The 23,029-nt window shown below is 45.1% G+C and overlaps 1 protein-coding gene across 3 annotated transcripts in view; it reads left to right on the top strand.

Moving 5' to 3' along the window:
- WNT9A (Wnt family member 9A) overlaps window positions 1-22,153 on the top strand; it is a 178,905-nt gene extending 156,752 nt beyond the window's left edge. For 2 of the 3 annotated variants that reach the window (XM_073677175.1, XM_073677176.1), the window contains exon 5: window positions 13,735-22,153. In XM_073677175.1, the coding sequence (XP_073533276.1) occupies window positions 13,735-14,208 (474 nt within the window). In that variant the 3' untranslated portion in view covers window positions 14,209-22,153. The remainder of the gene's footprint in view (window positions 1-13,734) is intronic. The other variant, XM_073677177.1, reaches the window with a different exon arrangement.
- The last annotated feature ends 876 nt before the right edge of the window (window positions 22,154-23,029 follow it).

Genomic DNA, 23,029 nt, shown 5'->3' with positions numbered 1-23,029 from the left:
ATAATACCGCCCCTTATGTACAAGAATATAGCTACTATAATACTGCCCCCTATGTACAAGAATATAACTACTATAATACTACCCCTATGTACAAGAATATAACTACTATAATACTGCTCCTATGTACAAGAATATAACTACTATAATACTGCTCCTATGTACAAGAATATAACTACTATAATACTGCTCCTATGTACAAGAATATTACTACTATAATACTGCCCCTATGTACAAGAATATAACTAGTATAATACTGCCCCTATGTACAAGAATATAACTGCTATAATACTGCCCCCTATGTACAAGAATATAACTACTATAATACTGTCCCCTATGTACAAGAATATAACTACTATAATACTGCTCCTATGTACAAGAATATAACTACTATAATACTGCTCCCTATGTACAAGAATATAACTGCTATAATACTGCCCCCTATGTACAAGAATATAACTACTATAATACTGCCCCCTATGTACAAGAATATAACTACTATAATACTGTCCATATGTACAAGAATATAACTACTATAATACTGCTCCTATGTACAAGAATATAACTACTATAATACTGCCCCTATGTACAAGAATATAATTACTACTAGCTATTGAGCCCGTTCTACGCCCCGGTGGCTAGCATTTTTCTTGGTATATGGTTTCCCATGCTAGTATTTGTGCTGCCCCCATCCTGGTATTTGTGCTGCCCTCATCCATATCCTAGTCTGCATGGCACCCCTCACCCCCAATCCTGGTATGCATGGCACCCCTCATTCCAATCCTGGTATGCATAGCACCCCTCATCCTGGTATGCATGGCTCCCTCATCCCTATCCTGGTATGCATGGCACCTCTCACCACTAATCCTGGTATGCATGGCACCCCTCATTCCAATCCTGGCATGCATGGCACCCCTCATCCTGGTATGCATGGCTCCCTCATCCCTATCCAGGTATGCATGGTACCCCTCATCCCCCAATCCTGGTATATGTGGCCCCCTCATCCCCCAATCCTGGTATGCATGATACCCCTCATCCCTTTCACGCTGCACACATACAAATAAAAATAAACACTTATACTCTCCTTTCTTCCCTGTGCTCCAGCGCTGCGATGTCCTGTTCTGCTGGAGGCTGGGGGAGGAGTGTGGCGCCGGAGTACGTGCTGTCCGTCGCGATTTTGCTGAAGACACACTGCAAATGTGTCTTCAGTAGAATGGCGCCGGACAGCTCTACGCGCATGCACCGATTCCAACGCCTTCACTCCGCTCCCGGTCTCCGGAGCGAATAGAGGCGCCGTGGCAACGCTCCTCCTTGTCAGGTAAGTATGGCACCGGAGATCGCGGTATGCGTTCAGTGCCTACGCATACCGCAATCTCCAGCGCCATACGCTCCTCTTGCCTGTAACGGCTCCATGCGTGCGTCTGTCTGGAGCCAGACTGTGCAGGCGTGTCGCGCTTCCGCAGTCTATAAAGGCTTCAGACAGAGATACGCATCTCCCGTTATATTATAGATAATACTGCCCCTATGTACAAGAATATAACTACTATAATACTGACCCCTATGTACAAGAATATAACTACTATAATACTGCCCCTATGTACAAGAATATAACTACTATAATACTGCCCCTATGTACAAGAATATAACTACTATAATACTGCTCCTATGTACAAGAATATAACTACTATAATACTGCCCCTATGTACAAGAATATAACTACTATAATACTGCTCCTATGTACAAGAATATAACTACTATAATACTCCCCCTATGTACAAGAATATAACTACTATAATACTGCCCCTATGTACAAGAATATAACTACTATAATACTGCTCCTATGTACAAGAATATAACTACTATAATACTGCCCCTATGTACAAGAATATAACTACTATAATACTGCTCCCTATGTACAAGAATATAACTACTTTAATACTGCTCCCTATGTACAAGAATATAACTACTTTAATACTGCTCCCTATGTACAAGAATATAACTACTATAATACTGCCCCCTATGTACAAGAATATAACTACTATAATACTGCCCCTATGTACAAGAATATAACTACTATAATACTGCCCCTATGTACAAGAATATAACTACTATAATACTGCCCCTATGTACAAGAATATAACTACTATAATACTGCTCCTATGTACAAGAATATAACTACTATAATACTGCCCCTATGTACAAGAATATAACTACTATAATACTGCCCCCTATGTACAAGAATATAACTACTATAATACTGCTCCCTATGTACAAGAATATAACTACTATAATACTGCTCCTATGTACAAGAATATAACTACTATAATACTGCCCCTATGTACAAGAATATAACTACTATAATACTGCCTCTATGTACAAGAATATAACTACTATAATACTGCTCCTATGTACAAGAATATAAATACTATAATACTGCCCCCTATGTACAAGAATATAACTACTATAATACTGCCCCTATGTACAAGAATATAACTACAATAATACTGCCCCTATGTACAAGAATAAGTATTATATGTGCACTGTATTGTGATACTACATGAGCACTGTGTGGCGATGTTACATGAGCACTGTGTTGTTGTTTGTGCACTATATAGTGGTATTACATGTGCACTGTATGGTGGTATTATAGGACAACTGTTGTGATATTACATGAGCACTGTATGGTGGTATTATATGAGCTCTGTATGATTTCACAGAAGAGTGTCTCCTGTTATTACATATTTGCACTGTGTGGTAGTATTATACGAGTACTCTAATGTTGTATTATATTGGGTATGTTTGAGCGCTCTTATTCTATTTTCATTTTTATGAGAATTGTATGGTGGTATTTTTTATATACTGTATGATGGTAGTACTATATGAGCAGTGTATGATGGTTCTATATGAGCACTATAAGATGGCACTACTATGAGCACTGTATGATGGCACTTCTATGATCACTGTATGATGGCACTACTATATGAGCACTGTATGGTGGTACTATTATATGAGCACTGTATTATGGTACAATTATATGAGCACTGTATTATGGTGGTACTACTATATGAGCACTGTATGGTGGTACTATTATATGAGCACTGTATTATGGTACAATTATATGAGCACTGTATTATGGCACTACTATATGAGCAGTGTGTCTTGGTACTACTATATGACCACCCTATGGTTTCAATTTTTGAGCTCTGTAAGGTGGTATTTACTCTTATAGCTACTTAGGACGGTGCAGTGTAATATTTTTGCAGTGTTTGGAGAATTGTCCTAGAATGAGCCGCATTACTGTAGACTTTCTGGTGTAAGAAGAAGATGAAGTCAGGGGCGTACATAGAAATCATGGGGCCCCAAAGCAGAAGTTCTAATTACCCCCATAGGGTAAAATGCAGCTCCCCCATAGGGTAAAATGCAGCCCCCCATAGGGTAAAATGAATCCCCCCCCCCCCAAAGGGTAAAATGCAGCCCCCATAGGGTAAAATACAGCCCCAGCCCTGCAGCATTATGCCCACCACATGCTCACTGATTTAAAAATAATCCATACTCGCCGCTCCTCGCTCCCCCACTGCTCCGGTCTCTGCAGCGCGTCTCCTCACCTCAGCAGCTCCACTGCCTGACCCAGTGTGGAGTGAAGAAGCGACGTCAGACACAGGAGGATGATGGGAGAGGGAGGGTCACATGACACTCCTTCCTCCATCATTGCTTACAACTGTATCAGCATCTGCCGGGGCGGGGGGCCGGCGCTTGCTGACCAGAGTTGGGACCCGGTGTGGAGCTGGCATCGGCCCCCCCCGGATCACGGACCCCTTAGCAGTCGCGTAGCCTGCCGTCACTGGAGTATCTCCCCCTTGTACCACATGTACACTGTGGAGACACTGAAGAAGCAGGCATGTCAGATCTTGGAGGCTGAGAGCTCACAGTAAACGTCAATGTGAACGCAGCTCTAAGTGAAATCATTCATGTGTCTGTGCTGCCGGGAAATGTGTAATATAAACGTATAACGCTGCATAAGACATCAGCGAGTAAAAGCCACCACCTGCAGGAAGCCATCAGGAGTGGCCTCACTGACCTACCCGCTGACTGTCTCCTGCAAATCATCTCGTTGTGTCGCTACCGTGTGTCATTGAAGCGTGCCTGCGCCTGAGAGCGTGCCTGCGCCTGAGAGCATGCCTGTGCCTGAGAGCGTGCCTGAGAGCGTGCCTGCGCCTGAGAGCGTGCCTGCGCCTGAGAGCGTGCCTGAGAGCGTGCCTGTGCATGAGAGCGTGCCTGCGCCTGAGAGCGTGCCTGCGCCTGAGAGCGTGCCTGCGCCTGAGAGCGTGCCTGTGCATGAGAGCGTGCCTGCGCCTGAGAGCGTGCCTGCGCCTGAGAGCGTGCCTGAGAGCGTGCCTGTGCATGAGAGCGTGCCTGCGCCTGAGAGCGTGCCTGCGCCTGAGAGCGTGCCTGTGCCTGAGAGCGTGCCTGCGCCTGAGAGCGTGCCTGCGCATGAGAGCGTGCCTGCGCCTGAGAGCATGCCTGCGCCTGAGAGCGTGCCTGCGCCTGAGAGCGTGCCTGTGCATGAGAGCGTGCCTGCGCCTGAGAGCGTGCCTGCGCCTGAGAGCGTGCCTGAGAGCGTGCCTGCGCCTGAGAGCGTGCCTGCGCCTGAGAGCGTGCCTGCGCCTGAGAGCGTGCCTGCGCCTGAGAGCGTGCCTGCGCCTGAGAGCGTGCCTGTGCATGAGAGCGTGCCTGCGCCTGAGAGCGTGCCTGAGAGCGTGCCTGCGCCTGAGAGCGTGCCTGTGCCTGAGAGCGTGCCTGAGAGCGTGCCTGCGCCTGAGAGCGTGCCTGCGCCTGAGAGCGTGCCTGAGAGCGTGCCTGCGCCTGAGAGCGTGCCTGAGAGCGTGCCTGCGCCTGAGAGCGTGCCTGCGCCTGAGAGCGTGCCTGCGCCTGAGAGCGTGCCTGCGCCTGAGAGCGTGCCTGTGCATGAGAGCGTGCCTGTGCATGAGAGCGTGCCTGCGCCTGAGAGCGTGACTGCGCCTGAGAGCGTGCCTGAGAGCGTGCCTGCGCCTGAGAGCGTGCCTGAGAGCGTGCCTGCGCCTGAGAGCGTGCCTGAGAGCGTGCCTGCGCCTGAGAGCGTGCCTGCGCCTGAGAGCGTGCCTGTGCATGAGAGCGTGCCTGCGCCTGAGAGCGTGCCTGTGCATGAGAGCGTGCCTGCGCCTGAGAGCGTGCCTGTGCATGAGAGCGTGCCTGCGCCTGAGAGCGTGCCTGCGCCTGAGAGCGTGCCTGAGAGCGTGCCTGCGCCTGAGAGCGTGCCTGAGAGCGTGCCTGCGCCTGAGAGCGTGCCTGCGCCTGAGAGCATGCCTGCGCCTGAGAGCGTGCCTGCGCCTGAGAGCATGCCTGTGCATGAGAGCGTGCCTGCGCCTGAGAGCGTGCCTGAGAGCGTGCCTGCGCCTGAGAGCGTGCCTGTGCCTGAGAGCGTGCCTGCGCCTGAGAGCGTGCCTGAGAGCGTGCCTGCGCCTGAGAGCGTGCCTGCGCCTGAGAGCGTGCCTAAGAGCGTGCCTGCGCCTGAGAGCGTGCCTGAGAGCGTGCCTGCGCCTGAGAGCGTGCCTGCGCCTGAGAGCGTGCCTGTGCATGAGAGCGTGCCTGCGCCTGAGAGCGTGCCTGCGCCTGAGAGCGTGCCTGCGCCTGAGAGCGTGCCTGTGCATGAGAGCGTGCCTGTGCATGAGAGCGTGCCTGCGCCTGAGAGCGTGACTGCGCCTGAGAGCATGCCTGCGCCTGAGAGCGTGCCTGAGAGCGTGCCTGCGCCTGAGAGCGTGCCTGAGAGCGTGCCTGCGCCTGAGAGCGTGCCTGCGCCTGAGAGCGTGCCTGTGCCTGAGAGCGTGCCTGCGCCTGAGAGCGTGCCTGTGCATGAGAGCGTGCCTGCGCCTGAGAGCGTGCCTGTGCATGAGAGCGTGCCTGCGCCTGAGAGCGTGCCTGCGCCTGAGAGCGTGCCTGAGAGCGTGCCTGCGCCTGAGAGCGTGCCTGAGAGCGTGCCTGCGCCTGAGAGCGTGCCTGCGCCTGAGAGCGTGCCTGCGCCTGAGAGCGTGCCTGTGCCTGAGAGCGTGCCTGCGCCTGAGAGCGTGCCTGTGCATGAGAGCGTGCCTGCGCCTGAGAGCGTGCCTGTGCATGAGAGCGTGCCTGCGCCTGAGAGCGTGACTGCGCCTGAGAGCGTGCCTGTATCTGAGAGCATGCCTGCGCCTGAGAGCGTGCCTGAGAGCGTGCCTGTGCATGAGAGCGTGCCTGCGCCTGAGAGCATGCCTGCGCCTGAGAGCATGCCTGCGCCTGAGAGCGTGCCTGCGCCTGAGAGCGAGCTTATACCTGAGAGCGTGCCTGCGCCTGAGAGCGTGCCTGTAACTAAGAGCACGCCTGTGCCTGAGAGCGTGCCTATATCTGGGAGCGCGCTTACATCTGAGAGCGCTCTTGCACCTGAGAGCGTGCCTATATCTGAGAGCACGCCTGCGCCTGAGAGCGTGCCTATATCTGAGAGCGTGCCTATATCTGAGAGCGTGCCTATATCTGAGAGCGTGCCTATATCTGAGAGCACGCCTATATCTGAGAGCACGCCTGCGCCTGATAGCGTGCCTATATCTGAGACCATGCTTGTACTTGAGACCGTGCTTGTACTTGAGAGCGTGCCTATAAATAATAATAATTCTGATAATAATGGGACCCATATTTTTAGTGACAGGGTCAGCTAAGGAACTATGTGGATATTTTTCCGTATCTTTGAGCCCCTCATGGGAGCTGTGGCACAAAAGTACCAGAATAATGGATCGCAACTATGCCATGTGTAGTCTCTATGGAAAGGTAAATTCATAATTAAAAATATGGTATCACTTTCGGGCTTCTGCGATCAACCAGTGAGGAGTTATCAAAGAAGTTAGAGTTTTTAATAAAAACATGAAGGGTGGAGGCCAGCCCACATGATGTCAACACTCTTTGGCATAAAAGATCCAACTGAAGATTGATCCATATTCATTGCCAGGGGGGTATAGAGACTATAAGCAACGGATCCTGTCAACAGTCAAATCAATAAGTGGGGAGCCCCCCTCCTGCCTAACGGAATCGTCTGTGCAATCTGTCTAGTACGTATGTCCTCGTTAATCCTATTTATTTTGTGTAACTGTATATTCTGTATTGTAATGTCCCCTTTTGTAAAATCTTTGTATATTTTTCATAACACTGCCTCCCTTTTGGATTAAATATAAAATTTAATAATTCTGTTTCTTTTGCTATGTAATCGTTCCCTCCCCCGAAAGCATATACGCTACCAGAACGCAGGCGTCCGACCAGGCCTGTATTATAGTTCAAACTCGGCCGGTGGTGGCAGCGAATAATAATAATTGGGCTATTGTGAAGCTGACAGTGACCGTACGGGGGCCTATACACATATTTCATGCTTTGGAATCCGGAGATTTGACGCCATATGCTCACTGGTCGCTTGCCGATACCTACGTAGTGAGTATTCTGGATCGTGTGCTCGCGTATCCCTGATGAAATCCTGACAGAGTGACATCAGCGGTTTAGATATTGTGTGATCTCCCTGGTGTTGTCTCTGTGGAACCCTGACAGTGCCTATATTTAAGAGCATATCTGCGCCTGAGAACGTGCCTATATCTGAGAGTGTGCCTGCGAGCTTGCCTGAGAGCGTGTCTGAAAGCGTGCCTGTACCGAATTGATTAGATGTAAATTGCATATGAGAACATGCTTATATCTGAGAGCGTGCCTATATCTAAGAGCATGCCTGCGCCTGAGAGCGTCCCTATATATCTTAGAGGGTGCCTATATATGAGAGCATGCCTATATCTGAGAGCGTGCCTGCAAGCATGCCTTAGAGCGTGTCTGAGAGCGTGCCTGCACCTGAGAGCGTGCCTGCACCTGAGAGCGTGCCTGTGCCGAACTTTTGATTTAATTAGCAAATAATACCAAAAAAAGAAACCCTCTGACTTTTTACATATTGTAGAAGATTGTATCGGTCACAAAAGACTGACATAACCTCAGGCGTGACCATGCTGGCTTCCCCATAATGCTTTGCAGCTGTCACAACACTTGGTATAACAACCAATCAGGAGCCTGTATGAAAGCTAAGGCAGGGAATGCAGCCACCATTGTAAGGTGATTTAGGATAGTGAGTAGGCGTCACAGCTCACAACTCAGATATAGAAATGAGAAAAGAAAGCCATAAAAGTATAATATACTCCAGACAGTAATGTGCTGTACAACTGCAGCAGTGAAGAAGATGAGACTGCTACTGCCACTACTCTGGAAATAACAGAAATTCAGTTAATAGGGGAGAGATAGTAGAGCATCCAGAAGCAGTGCCAGACTCTGTGTGATTGATCAGTGATGTGGTGGAGCTGCATCTGCTCTGCCGCTTGTGAGCTACACATTTTTTTTGCTTCATTTTGAATGCACTAGAAAGCGACAGCAAGCCACAAAAAAAACGACTTAAATCAGTGTCACTCACAGACGGTGCGGTGCTTGTAGCAAGAGAATGAACCGAGTTAGTGCATTTCTTGGACAATTCTTTTTGTGAAAGGGGAATAATTGTTTTTGGTTTTTTTTTAACAAAAGAAAATTCCCTAAAATCCAGACATTTAACCCTCTTAAAGACCTATGAGGTGTATGTTATCTCTCTGTCTTTGAGACAGCTGAGCTGAGCTGACATCTTTGCATGCAGATGATGGCTGTGTTATTGAGTGTATTAGTGGGAAGGAAGTAGAGGGCATCATGGAATATATGCTGTGACTGAGAGGAGTCATGTGCCAGAGTGATATTACCTCTGACAGTGACACCGTTGACCCAGGAGACCTAAGTGTGTCATACATATTTCAGGGTAATTGAAGTAAAAAATTGGGGTGAATTTAATTTGTTGCAAATTTTTTTTTGGGGTGGGAAGTCACCAAACATGGCGAATTTGAATTTCAAAAGATTTAGTAATTTCTAACATCTATATATTTATAGGAATAGGACTAAAGTGAAGGATAAGATAAGGGTTAGGAATAGTGCTAGGGGTAGGGTTAGGAATAGTGTTAGGAGTAGGATTAAGAATAATGTTAGGAACAGTGATAGGGGTAGGGTTGGGAACAGTGATAGAAGTAAGGATAGTGTTAGGAGTAGGGTTATGGATAGTGTTAGGTATAGGGTTAAGGGTAGATTTAGGAATAATGGTAGGGGTAGGAATAGTGTTTGGGGTAGGGTTGGAAATAGGGTTTGGATAGTGTTAGGGGTAGGGTTTGGGATAGTGTTAGGGGTAGGGTTTGGAATAGTGTTAGGGGTAGGGTTTGGAATAGTGTTAGGGGTAGGGTTAGAAATAGTGTTAGGGGTAGGGTTAGAAATAGTGTTAGGGGTAGGGTTAGAAATAGTGTTAGGGGTAGGGTTAGAAATAGTGTTAGGGGTAGGGTTAGGGATAGTGTTAGGGGTAGGGTTTGGAATAGTGTTAGGGGTAGGGTTTGGGATAGTGTTAGGGGTAGGGTTTGGAATAGTGTTAGGGGTAGGGTTTGGAATAGTGTTAGGGGTAGGGTTTGGAATAGTGTTAGGGGTAGGGTTTGGAATAGTGTTAGGGGTAGGGTTTGGAATAGTGTTAGGGGTAGGGTTTGGAATAGTGTTAGGGGTAGGGTTTGGAATAGTGTTAGGGGTAGGGTTAGAAATAGTGTTAGGGGTAGGGTTAGAAATAGTGTTAGGGGTAGGGTTAGAAATAGTGTTAGGGGTAGGGTTAGGGATAGTGTTAGGGGTAGGGTTTGGAATAGTGTTAGGGGTAGGGTTTGGGATAGTGTTAGGGGTAGGGTTTGGAATAGTGTTAGGGGTAGGGTTTGGAATAGTGTTAGGGGTAGGGTTTGGAATAGTGTTAGGGGTAGGGTTAGAAATAGTGTTAGGGGTAGGGTTAGGAATAGTGTTAGGGGTAGGGTTAGGAATAATGTTAGGGATAGGGCTAGACATAGTCCCTTCCCAGCCTAAAAATACAGACCCGCAGCCACCTCAGAAGTGGTTCATCACATGAAATGCGCCAATTCTGGCGCTTTGCCCTGCTCTTGATTGCCCTGGTGCGGTGGCAATCAGGGTAATGGTATTGGGGTTGATGACAGCTGTGATTGGTCAAAAATTACAGCTGGCATCAAGCCCTGGTGCTAATACTGGAGAGATGTCCGTCAGGCACCCCCATTACTAACCCAGTAATAAAAAATAAAAACGCACACACAAAAAAACACTTTATTTGAATAAAGACTCCCCAACACTATCCCTCGTTAACCAATTTATTGAAAAAGATAAAAAAATCCCATGCAAGTCCGCCATAATCCCACAAATCCAATGTAGTCCAGAAATGGATATCTGAAAAACATAAAAAGACAGAAATAGAAGCGAGACAGTTCCTGATTCACTAATTTATTACCAAAAATGTTCCAACGAAGCTCCTCCATCGAAGTTCTTGTTCCCTGAATCTGGCTCCGGTGACTGTGAATAGCAGTACAGTTACAGCTATTCACAGGCACTGGGTACTGATGACAACTCTCATCAGAGCCGCTGGCTCCCGCTGCAGTCAGCGACACCCACAATGAGCGTTGTCATCAATACCCTGTACCTGTGAATAGCTGTAACTTTACTGCTATTCACAGTTACCGGAGCCAGATTCGGGGTATGTGGACTACGTTGGAGCTTCCTCAGAATATTTTTGGATCACGGCAGACTTGCATGGGATTTTTTTATTTTTTTCAACCAATTGTTGAACGAGGGACAGTGTGGGGGAGTCTTTGTTCAAATAAAGAGTATTTTCTGTGTGTGTGTTTTTATTTTTTATTACTGGGTTAGTAATGGGGTGTTTGATAGACGCCTCTCCATTACTATTCCCAGGGCTTGATGCCAGCTGTGATTTTTGACAATTCACAGCTGACATAAACCCCAACTACCCTTAACCTGATTGCCAACGCACCAGGGAAATCGGGAAGAGCCGGGTAAAGAGTCAAAATTGGCGCATCTCATGTGATGCACCAATTTGGAGGGCGGCTGCGGGCTTGTATTTTTAGGTTGGCAAGGGCCCAATTACCAGGGACCTTCCCAGCCTGATGTTGGGGTCAGGAATAGTATTAGGAGAACGAGAGTTAAGAATAGTGGTAGGGTTAGGAATAGTGTTAGGAGTAGGATTAGGAATAGTTATAGGAGTAGGTTTGTAATAGGGTTAGGAGTAGGGTTAGCAATAGTGTTAGGGATAGGGTTAGGAATAGTGTTAGGGGTTGGGTTCGCAATAGTATTAAGGGTAGGGTTAGAAATAGTGCTAGTGATAGGGTTAGGAAGTGTTAGGAGTAGAATTACGAATAGTGTTATGAGTAGGCTTAGGAATAGGGATAGTGTTGGGGTAGGGTTAGGGATAGTGTTAGGGGTACGGTTAGAAATAGTGGTAGGGGTAGGGTTAAAATTAGTGATAGGGTTAGGAATAGTGTTAGGAGTAAGATTTAGAATAGTGTTAGGGGTAGGGTTAGGAATAGTGTAAGGGTATGTGCCCACGATCAGGAAATGCTACGGGTTTGAAGCTGCGTGTTTATGCAGCGTCAAACCTGCAGCATCCAGATGTTACAGCATAGTGGATGGGATTTCTAGAAATCCCATGTTCACTATACATGCTACTGAGGCTGCGGATCACCCACGGAAACTAACATACGGCACGTCTTTCAGGACCACAGCGTGTCAATTTCTCTTGTGGGTCCTTATGTGGACTTTCCCCATAGAATTGCATCAATAAGGAAAGTCCGTATGTGGAAAAAAAATAAATTGTGGCGGCTCATTTGCATAATGACAGCAGAAGTGGTGCTTTTCTGCAGCGCCGGGGCTGCAGCGGCACCTGCTCGTGGGCACATACCCTTAGGGGTGAGGTTGGGGATAGGACTAGTGTTAGGGGTGAGGTTGGGGATAGGACTAGTGTTAGGGGTGAGGTTAGGGTTAGGACTAGTGTTAGGGGTGAGGTTGGGGATAGGACTAGTGTTAGGGGTGAGGTTGGGGATAGGACTAGTGTTAGGGGTGAGGTTAGGGTTAGGACTAGTGTTAGGGGTGAGGTTAGGGTTAGGACTAGTGTTAGGGGTGAGGTTAGGGTTAGGACTAGTGTTAGGGGTGAGGTTAGGGTTAGGACTAGTGTTAGGGGTGAGGTTAGGGTTAGGACTAGTGTTAAGGGTGAGGTTAGGGTTAGGACTAATGTTAGGGGTGAAGTTAGGGTTAGGACTAGTGTTAGGGGTGAGGTTAGGGTTAGGACTAGTGTTAGGGGTGAGGTTAGGGTTAGGACTAGTGTTAGGGTTAGGACTAGTGTTAGGGGTGAGGTTAGGGTTAGGACTAGTGTTAGGGGTGAGGTTAGGGTTAGGACTAGTGTTAGGGGTGAGGTTAGGGTTAGGACTAGTGTTAGGGGTGAGGTTAGGGTTAGGACTAGTGTTAGGGGTGAGTTTAGGATTAGGACTAATGTTTGGGGTGAGGTTAGGGTTAGGACTAGTGTTAGGGGTGAGTTTAGGATTAGGACTAATGTTTGGGGTGAGGTTAGGGTTAGGACTAGTGTTAGGGGTGAGTTTAGGATTAGGACTAATGTTTGGGGTGAGGTTAGGGTTAGGACTAGTGTTAGGGGTGAGGTTAGGACTAGTGTTAGGGGTGAGGTTAGGACTAGTGTTAGGGGTGAGGTTAGGACTAGTGTTAGGGGTGAGGTTAGGACTAGTGTTAGGGGTGAGGTTAGGGTTAGGACTAGTGTTAGGGGTGAGTTTAGGGTTAGTACTAGTGTTAGGGGTGAGGTTAGGGTTAGGACTAGTGTTAGGGGTGAGGTTAGGGTTAGGACTAGTGTTAGGGGTGAGGTTAGGGTTAGGACTAGTGTTAGGGGTGAGTTTAGGATTAGGACTAATGTTAGGGGTGAGGTTGGGGTTAGGACTAGTGTTAGGGGTGAGGTTGGGGTTAGGACTAGTGTTAAGGGTAGGGGTAGGGAAAGAACTGTGGAAAGGGTAATAAAATTCCATAAAAACATAAAAATGCAATATAAAAATAATAATGAATAACTTTATTTAAAAAATGTTGTTTAACTGTCCGCGGATTAGGGGGCACCAATACTTTCTTTGTATTGGGCTCTGACAACCCACTGCCTAACATGAACCTTCCTAAAATATTATGTCTCAAGGATCTCGAAACATCTAGATTCAATGGAAATATAGCGATCTTTATAATCGTCTCCTTAAGGAGATCTCCACCTTAAGGAATGGAGAAAACTAGCAGATCTGTAGAAATCAGCTCAACTCATGAGGATGGGAAAAGGTTAATTAAGGTGGAATTCCTTTATAAAGAGTGATTACATTGTAAGGGTTTTTTTTTTTTTTTTTTCTTTTTTTCCAGTGTTTTATGTTAGCAAACATTGATAAATGGATTCATCTGGGAGCGGGGAGGCAGGTGAATCAAAACCAGAGATCTGGGACGTCGACAAGTTTCCATGAAGTAAAAAATTCCAGGAAACTGTTATTGGTTAACTCAGCCCCGCGACCTGCCAGTTCTCATTCATCTCACACGTTCCAAAGAGAAAGGAAAGAAATGTGACAACCCAGTGGTAGAATCTGTGGTTGGAGGGGTTGTCACCCAGCTGAACACAATCTTCATCGGGAAACCCTTTCTTCTCTATTTGTGACTGTGGACTTTAATTTTTTTTTTTGTGTGAAAAATTATTTTTCTTTCTGAATTTAATATATTTTTTTTCCACCTTCATTTTAGGTCATAAAATCTGGAGTGAAGACCACCTGTAAGTGTCACGGAGTGTCTGGATCCTGCACAGTCCGCACCTGCTGGAGACAACTCTCTCCTTTTCATGAAATCGGAAAGCAGTTAAAGCAAAAATATGAGAGTTCACTCAAAGTTGGAAGCACCACCAATGAAGCTACGGGGGAAGGGGACATTTCTCCAGCCAAGAAGCCCATTCCCGGTCACACCGACCACATCCCAAGGACTACAGACCTCATTTACATTGACGACTCGCCCAACTTTTGCTTGATGAGCAAGTATTCTCCTGGAACGTTTGGGAGGAGATGTTACAAAGACAAAAATTGCGAAAGCATTTGCTGTGGTCGTGGACATAATACCCAAAGCAAGGTGGTGACGAGGCCTTGCCAGTGTCAGGTTCGCTGGTGCTGCTATGTGGAGTGCAAACAGTGTACTCAAAGGGAAGAGGTGTACACCTGCAAGGACTAGCCAGCTCCTAAAGGCGATGGATACAATCGACATCATCCTAACTTATGGAAACAAACAGGGTTTGACTGTCGTTCTTATTAGATGGAGAGGTCTACGTGGCATAAGCACTTTGAAGGGTTCCCGATGACCCAACTGTGTTTTCGCTGTTGTCAATGTTCTGGGTTTGTGCAGTGTGTGGAGTGGCGGATGATGACGGAGCACCTCCGGTAGCTAGAGGACATTCCAATGCCATCTGTTCACATGGTCGTCATCTCATGATCTTCTCCTGTTCTCTTCAAGCTATGTGAACATGTAGGCATTACCATGCATGGTTGGTGACCCGATCTGATAAAATTAATCCCGGATCCTAGAAAACCCCAGGAATACAGATTAACGACAAGGGAACAATTCTATTATCCACTTTAGCTGTTTTTTTTTGTTATTCATGTTTGTTTTTTTTTTGCCCCCCCTAGAGAGGAAACTCTCCTGTATACTGCACTCCACCATAACCGGGGTTTGCTCTAGGATACAAGTTGTGTGTTAGGAAATGCAAAACCCGAAATACCTACTCGGGTCAGCAAGCCGGAAGTGACCTTAGAATGCGATCCGTTCCATCATTGGTGAGCAAAGATCTAGGTAGCTTGAGTAGTAGGTTGTCTTTAGACTACGGCATTGACCAACGCCACATGCCTTATTTTATAGCACTATCACTGTCTTAAAAACCACTAGAAGAAGTTTATGTTTCCTTGTATAAATATAGAAATATATAGACGTATATTTTTGCTTTTTTTTTTTCCTTGACTATCACTAACCCTATGGAGGTTACATGAACAGTTGTGGTGACTTGAGTCGGGATGATGCTTGCTCCTCCCCGATCTCCATACCCGTATTACGTGGTGATCAGGGACTGACTTGGTCTCCCAACTTCTTATGACTTCATTCCACTTACTGTAATATTAAAACCTTCTTAGATACTGTATAACATTCGAAAAACCACTATATAAAGGACGATGGCGCATTCATCAGATGTGCCAGCTACACAAATCTTGGTGTATCGTTTGCCAAACCACACAAGACCGGAGCGCTTCCTGTGCCTTTGCTAAGCTGTGAACTAGACAGATATTTTATATTAACGAGACCAGTTTAATGAATGTTGCTTGGAAATTTATTGCAAGAATGAAAAAGCTTTCTCGGGTAGATCCTAAATCTAGGCCAAGCTCTGTACAATCCTGGACAGCGTCACTTAGGGGTTCAGCTTCTGCACCAGGGGATCATTAGTCTTCGTCCTGCCAGTAGTCCTGGTAGTAAATCACAGAACACCATGGAGTGCCATAAAGTATCATTCGGGACCATTTACATACACGGAGGCCGACATTATTCCCACCACAGACAGACTTTAGCTTATTTTAGAACTTTCCGCTTTGATATTCGTTGTACGCGAGTACATGGCCACGATATATTGGCTTAATGACTTGCCGTTGGGCCAGGCGGGTCCGTCAGTGCTGCGCATGGGACTAAAAGAGGTATCCAACCTCTAGGAGAAATGTAACCTCAGAAATGGATGACACCAAATAGCAAAGTGATTACAGTCACCTCCTCTTTCCCCAGCGGTCCAACTCCTCCAAAGTTCCCGATCCTTCCGGTCATGGTATATAAGAAGCCCGTACAAGATATCTGCAGCCAATCAGTGATCACAGCGATCACATGCCCATATACTGGATGTACTGGTATCACCGCCCAACTGTAAAAACTGGGATCCCAGTGGTCTGGGCCATCGATTGGCTGCAGCTCTGTAAATACAGACACAAGGGACCAGTGGAACTTCTGTGTTGGATCGCTGGCAAACAGATGCAGTGGGAATAGTATATTTTGCTATTTTATCATACAGTGCCTACAAGTAGTATTCAACCCCCTGCAGATTTAGCTGGTTTGATAAGATACAAATAAGTTAGAGCCTTCAAACTGCAAACGAGAGTAGGTTTTATGAACAGAAGCATAAATCTTACAAACCAAAAAGTTATGTTGCTCAGGTGAATTTTATTAAATTTTAAACATAAAAGTGTGGGTCAATTATTATACAACCCCTATGTTTAATATTTTGTGGAATAACCCTTGTTTGCAATTACAGCTAATAATCGTCTTTTATAAGACCTGATCAGGCCGGCACAGGTCTGTGGAGTTATCTTGGCCCACTCCTCCATGCAGATCTTCTCCAAGTTATCTAGGTTCTTTGGGTGTCTCATGTGGACTTTATTCTTGAGCTCCTTCCACAAGTTTTCAATTGGGTTAAGGTCAGGAGACTGACTAGGCCACTCCAACACCTTGACTTTTTCCCTATTGAACCAGGCCTTGGTTTTCTTGGCTGTGTGCTTTGGGTCATTGTCTTGTTGGAAGATGAAATTACGACCCATCTTAAGATCCTTGATGGAGGAGCGGAGGTTCTTGGCCAAAATCTCCAGGTAGGCCGTGCTATCCATCTTCCCATGGATGCGGACCAGATGGCCAGGCCCCTTGGCAGAGAAACAGCCCCACAGCATGATGCTGCCACCACCATGCTTGACTGTAGGGATGGTATTCTTGGGGTCGTATGCAGTGCCATCCAGTCTAAAAACGTGACGTGTGTGGTTGGCACCAAAGATCTCGATCTTGGTCTCATCAGACCATAGAACCTTGAACCAGTCTGTCTCAGAGTCCTCCAAGTGATCATGAGCAAACTGTAGACGAGCCTTGACATGACGCTTTGAAAGTAAAGGTACCTTACGGGCTCGTCTGGAACGGAGAGCATTGCGGTGGAGTACGTTACTTATGGTATTGACTGAAACCAATGTCCCCACTGCCATGAGATCTTCCCGGAGTTCCTTCCTTGTTGTCCTTGGGTTAGCCTTGACTCTTCGGACAAGCCTGGCCTCGGCACGGGAGGACACTTTCAAAGGCTGTCCTGGCCGTGGAAGGCTAACAGTAGTTCCATAAGCCTTCCACTTACGGATGATGCTCCCAACAGTGGAGACAGGTAGGCCCAACTCCTTGGAAAGGGTTTTGTACCCCTTGCCAGCCTTGTGACCCTCCACGATCTTGTCTCTGATGGCCTTGGAATGCTCCTTTGTCTTTCCCATGTTGACCATGTCTGAGTGCTGTTCACAAGTTTGGGGAGGGTCTTAAATAGTCAGAAAAGGCTGGCAAAAGAGATCTTTAATCCACACATGTGAAGCTCATTATTCTTGGTGCCTGAACTACTTCTTAATACTTTAGGGGGACCAAACAGAATTTTTGTGGTTTGAGGGGTTGAATAATAAATGACACTCTGAATTAACTTTTTACGTTTTAAAAAAAAAAAAAAATTTGCTGCAGTGCATTTCCCACTTCCAGGCTGATCTACAGTACAAATGTCACAATGCCAAGTTAATTCCGCATGTGTCAACCAGCTAAATCTGCAGGGGGTTGAATACTACTTGTAGGCACTGTATGTGCTGAAAACACATTAGAGGAAAGTCAGGATTTTGGCAAGATCATCCAACTACCTAATGTGTATGGGACCGTCTTGAGCAAAAGAGGCACTGGGCATGTTGCATTCAGCATGCCCAAACCTTTGTTAATTATAGGAAGTCACCTGCCAGTAGAAAGCATAGAAAAGTCTGGAGGGAGTATAGTAGTCTGGAAGGAGTATAGTAGTCTGGAAGGACACAGGAGGGATCCGGAAAGGACATAGGAAACTACTGGGAAGGCAGAGATGTCTGGTGGAAAGACAGAGGAGTCTGGAAGAGATAAAAGACCCTGCTGAGAAGGCAGAGATGTCTGAATGAAGGACAGAATAATCTGGAAGGAGACAGGGGGTCTAGAGAGGGCGAAGGACACTGTTGGGAAGGCAGCAGTGTCTGGAGGGAGGACAAAGGGGTCAGGAGAAGATAAACGATCCCGGAGGAGACAGCGAGGTCTAGAGATGAGAAAGGACACTATTGGGAAGGCAGAAGTGTCTGGAGAAAGGACAGAGTTTCCTGGGGGTGGGAGAAAGGGTCTGGAGGACAAAAAAAATCTCTACTGGTAAGACTGAGATGTCTATATGGGACAGAAATATCTACGGCAGGGACTGAAGAGACTAGAGGCCGGCAAAGGAGTCTACTGGAGAGCAGAGATGTCTGAAGGTCATCCAAGAGTCTGTTAGTGACTTCTTCATCTTCCCGGGGAAACCATGTGCACACATGGTTGGAAGGAATAGGTGTCAAGGGAATGATGGGCGACACCTGTTGGCGATGTATGGGTAGCTTTACCCAAAGTCAAGTTGGTCAACGTGGGGTAGAGGAATAATAGAGTATACAAAGCTTATGTGCTCAGATGTATCCGGAGTAGTCATCGATGGATGATGATGATGATGATTACGTAAGACCATCACATCACTATTTACACTGTAAACCGTTATTCCCCAAGAACTTCATAGTCAGGGCTGAAATTTTGTCAAATTCTCATCTTCGATTTTTACAAATTCTGATTCTTATTCATCCTAAAACAAATCTGTAACCAAAATCTGAAATCTTCCTCCCGATGACTAATGACCACCACAGAAGCCCCCTCCCAAGTCTGATTCCCCGCTCATAGCTCGCTCCTCATTGCCGAACACTTGGACTCCTCCTCGGCACTGACCAAATTCATAGCTATAAAAAAAATACAAAAAAAAAATAAAAAATCAAAGTGATATAAACCTATAGCAATTCTCTGCTCATGACAGAGCGGAGCTGTACTCAGTGTGAATATACCTATATATGATATAGCAGAACGTTTATTTATTCGAATGCATTTTGAAGGACCTTACTATGGTTTTAATGTGGTATTACGTCCAGTTATTACGTCACAGACATGCTTTTGTAATACTTTTCCTTTTTTTTTTACATAGTATTTTTGAGTAGACACAGATTTTGTGCCTTCAGTATGGAAGAAACGCGTCGAGGTGGCTGAATCAGATACACTAAGCTTGCACATAGTTTGTTTTTTTTATTATTATTATTATTTTATCAACATATTTTCCATATTTCCAGGAAATGCAAAAAAAAAATCACAAAAAAAACAAAAACAAACGGCGCGGCGTGTAGGAGAGGACGACTGAACTACTGAGCGGACAAAGCTCCTCGGAGTGTATATTACACGCACTGAAGCCTTTCTGTATTTATCGTGTATTTATGACAATGTGGATAGATGGCTTTTCCTGTTATATATTGTACATAGTTGGGTTTTATAATCCTGTGGTATTACAATATTTAAAAAAAAAAAATACAAAATAAAAAAATACAAAAAAAAAAAAAAAAATTGAAAAAATGGAGAAGAATTTTCCAGGTGACGTGTATGACCAATGGTACTCAGTCTTTGGTGGTTGGAATTATTTTCATAAAAGGCTCCTTTAATTTCTTCCTAAAACCAAGTTCAATAGACTGATCCCCCCCCCCCACCCCGCACTTGTGGTCCTTCCGATCCCTCCTCCGATCTCCTGGCTTTCTCTTTCGGTGGGATTGGGCATGAGATTGTGGGGACCCCGGCAGCAATTGGCGGTTTGTAGATGAGCTTGGCTGGTCTTTGGGGTAGACAAGTCCTTTAAGTGGATCGTCAGTGTACACAACGGCGAGTGATGTTACTGATGCCTTCTTCATTGACTTCAGTATGACGAGCCCCAGGAAGCGTCTAGTTACTAAACCGTTTCTAGGGTAAACCAGAAGGACTAAGGACTCGTGACAGCACTGACGCCGAGGGTAGAGCTCCATCCTGAAACTCCTAAAACATCTTACAAAATGTGCAAATATTCATCAGACGCTTTGTATTGGTGGTAAGAGCTGCAGAAATGGCCACGACGTGGGAGGGAATGAATTTGATATTGGCCATGGAAGACGACTATAGAGAAATTCTAAATTGTGTCCCAAAGAAGAATTTTACAATTTTTGGTGGAAATGTTCCTTTATCGGTTTTGAATCATTCTAGGGAGAAAAAAAAACTGATGTGATTTGGAGGTTGAGGCATTGTCCCGACACTCCGCCCGTTCTTTTCCGATGGCCAATGATTGAGTACCTTGGTACCATAGACATCTCCAATCAGGTGATTAATTCACCGTCTGCGTTGGCCCCTGTAATCAGAACCGCTCAGGGGGGGAGGGCTGATTCTGTAACCCATTGTTGCATATGGAAACGTGTCTGATGCTTTTGAATGTCTCTGTACAAACGTGTATAGGTATTTTTTAACTTAATTTAATAAATCACGACTGAACAATCAATCATGTTTTTTTGCCATATTAATTTGGCTGATTTGGAAATTTTTCTTTGGTGTAGTTTTAAGTAACCGGATTTCAATTTCTATAGACTTTTTTATTAAAACCACAAATTCAGCCAAACAAAAGGGGTTTAATCTCCTTTTTTTTTTTTAATGTTTTCTAAAATCAGCGGAGAATTTTAATTTTGTAAAAGTTTGTACAAAAAAAGTTTCAGTCCGGTGCCTCCCTCGTGTTATAAATGAAGGTTACGAAAAGTAGAAAAAATCGGCTCCTACACAATTTTCATATGTTCCCCCAGTTGAAATGCAATGGAAACCTTCCTAATTATGCTAATCCCCCCACTTTACCAGAGCTTAGACCTATTGTTTATCTAGACCTCGCTGTCCTCGCAGCCATTTGACGGACCCCCGTTAGACTCCCGAGAAAACTTAAGGTCAAAAATACAGTGTTACATAAATCAGAGCTTTTCCCAAATCCCCATTTCCTGCTTAAGGAAAATTACACATTTTATGCAAAATGTTATTGTGTCAGAAACAAATATTCCCTGGAGTTGTTGTAAATTGAGAAATATTTTGATAGAAGCGAGCGATGGCTGCATCTGCACAGCTGCGGGGGCAGATGGGTGTAAGAAATGTTTACTCTGGGTCTTATATTGGAACTTACACATTTTCTCTTTTCCTTTTCGATTCCCATGGACAGTGAGCAAAACGGGGAAATATTAACACGCTGACGATTTAAAGACCATTTATTTAGAGAACCTGTTAATGGACTCCACATGACAAAAGAGGCAAAATACTCAACTTCTTACAGATAGATTTTAGATTTGTCACTTCTCGTGTTTTTCTTTCCTGATTCCGACAGACAGAAAACCAATATGAGAAAGACGCAATTATTATTGTTTCCACATTTTTTTGTTTTTTTCCTGAAATATGAAAAGTTAAAAACAAATCCTAAATCTAAAGAAATGTGCGGACATTTATCGCAAGGGCCACAATAATAGCGAATAGTAGTAGAACCATTTTTTTTCATCGGCACTTTAACTCTTTTGAACTAGGACAATTTATTTTAAAATAGACTAAAAATAAGTAGAAAAAAAAAATGGAATAAGTTTGTAAAGACTTTGTCACTGTAGAAATTCTAATTGGAGAAAAAAGTAAAAATAAATACCAGTTTCCATTCCCATCCAGAATGGGATAATTTGCAGCTTGATCCCTAAATGAATGAAATCTCAATAGTGCGGGACGTCCTTAGAGAGATTGCACAACATTTCACTTGGTTTTTCAAACCTATAAATTGTATTTCTACATATACCAAAAGCTGAATAATAGACATTATTAGCAGTGTTTTTCTGGACTCGTTACCACATATTTGTTATATCCAATGTATGGTTTTGTGGGTAATCATAGATCTATATCCCCAGCATTGCAGCATGTTCATGGTATTTGCTTGTCTGTTATATATTAGGAACCGCAATGGGTGCAGCATTCACGCCAACATTAGTGATTCTCTCATAATTATCAGTTTGGACTATAAATATGTTGTATTCAATTAAGAGAATGTGCACATTATTTAATGGACACTCAGAAAAAAAATAAGAGAATCAAATGAAGATATTGGGATTTCTTTTTGTACATTTTTTTCTAATGACTTTTTGGGAGACTAAATTATTTATCTCTACCTCATGTGTACAGCTTGTAGGCTTCAATCTGATTCTGAGTGGCTGTTGAGAATGTATTTAAGTTATTTAACATCTTTGTATAACAAGAAATAAAAAATGAATGTATTTTAAATTGTAAATGAGCTACGTCTCCTCTTATTTCCCTTCTCAGTAAGAAAAAAATATGGGGTCAAAAGAGAGGTGGTCTCAAAAAGATAACCTTCTAAGGCAGGAGGGAGAAACAATTAGCGATCAGAAGATTCAAATTAAAGAGGCAACGGCGGGCCAAAGATTTCCCTAAGCGGGGCCCTCTGTAATGCCAATAAGTCCTGGCCGAGGATATATGTGAGGTTGTCTTAATGATATAAACCCTTTGAAAATGTGACAATTCTGTCAGAACTGCCATAGCCTGCTGGGATTGTAAAAAATATATTTACTGTTTTCTATACAGTTGACATTTACTTACCTATATATTCCTCATCAGATCCATGCACCCGGAACTATACAAAATATTCCAGTCATTACTTTGGTTATTTTTGTTTATTATTTCATCTTGTTAACTTCACTGGGATAGAACAGAAGTATCTCTGCGATTATCATACTTCATAATGCGGCTGATATGATCTGTACCGGGAGCTGTGGGGACCGCGGGGATCTGTACCGGGAGCAGTGGGGACCGCGGGGATCTGTACCGGGAGCAGTGGGGACCGCGGGGATCTGTACCGGGAGCAGTGGGGACAGCGGGGATCTGTAATGGGAGCAGAGGGGACCACGGGGATCGGTACCGGCAGCCATGGGGATCTGTGCCGGGAGCAGTGGGGACCACAGGGATCTGTGCTAGGACCGATTCTTTTTAACCTCTTTATTAATGATCTTGGGGATGGGATTGAGAGTAAAGTCTCAGTTTTTGCTGACGACACCAAACTATGTCGGATATTACA

This window comes from Phyllobates terribilis, unplaced genomic scaffold (assembly GCF_046119375.1).
Source record: "Phyllobates terribilis strain yellow unplaced genomic scaffold, ASM4611937v1 Scaffold_4__5_contigs__length_816908805, whole genome shotgun sequence".
Classification (NCBI taxonomy): Eukaryota; Metazoa; Chordata; class Amphibia; order Anura; family Dendrobatidae; genus Phyllobates; species Phyllobates terribilis.
Note: the sequence above shows the minus strand (reverse complement) of the source record. Positions and strands in the feature narration are given on the sequence as shown.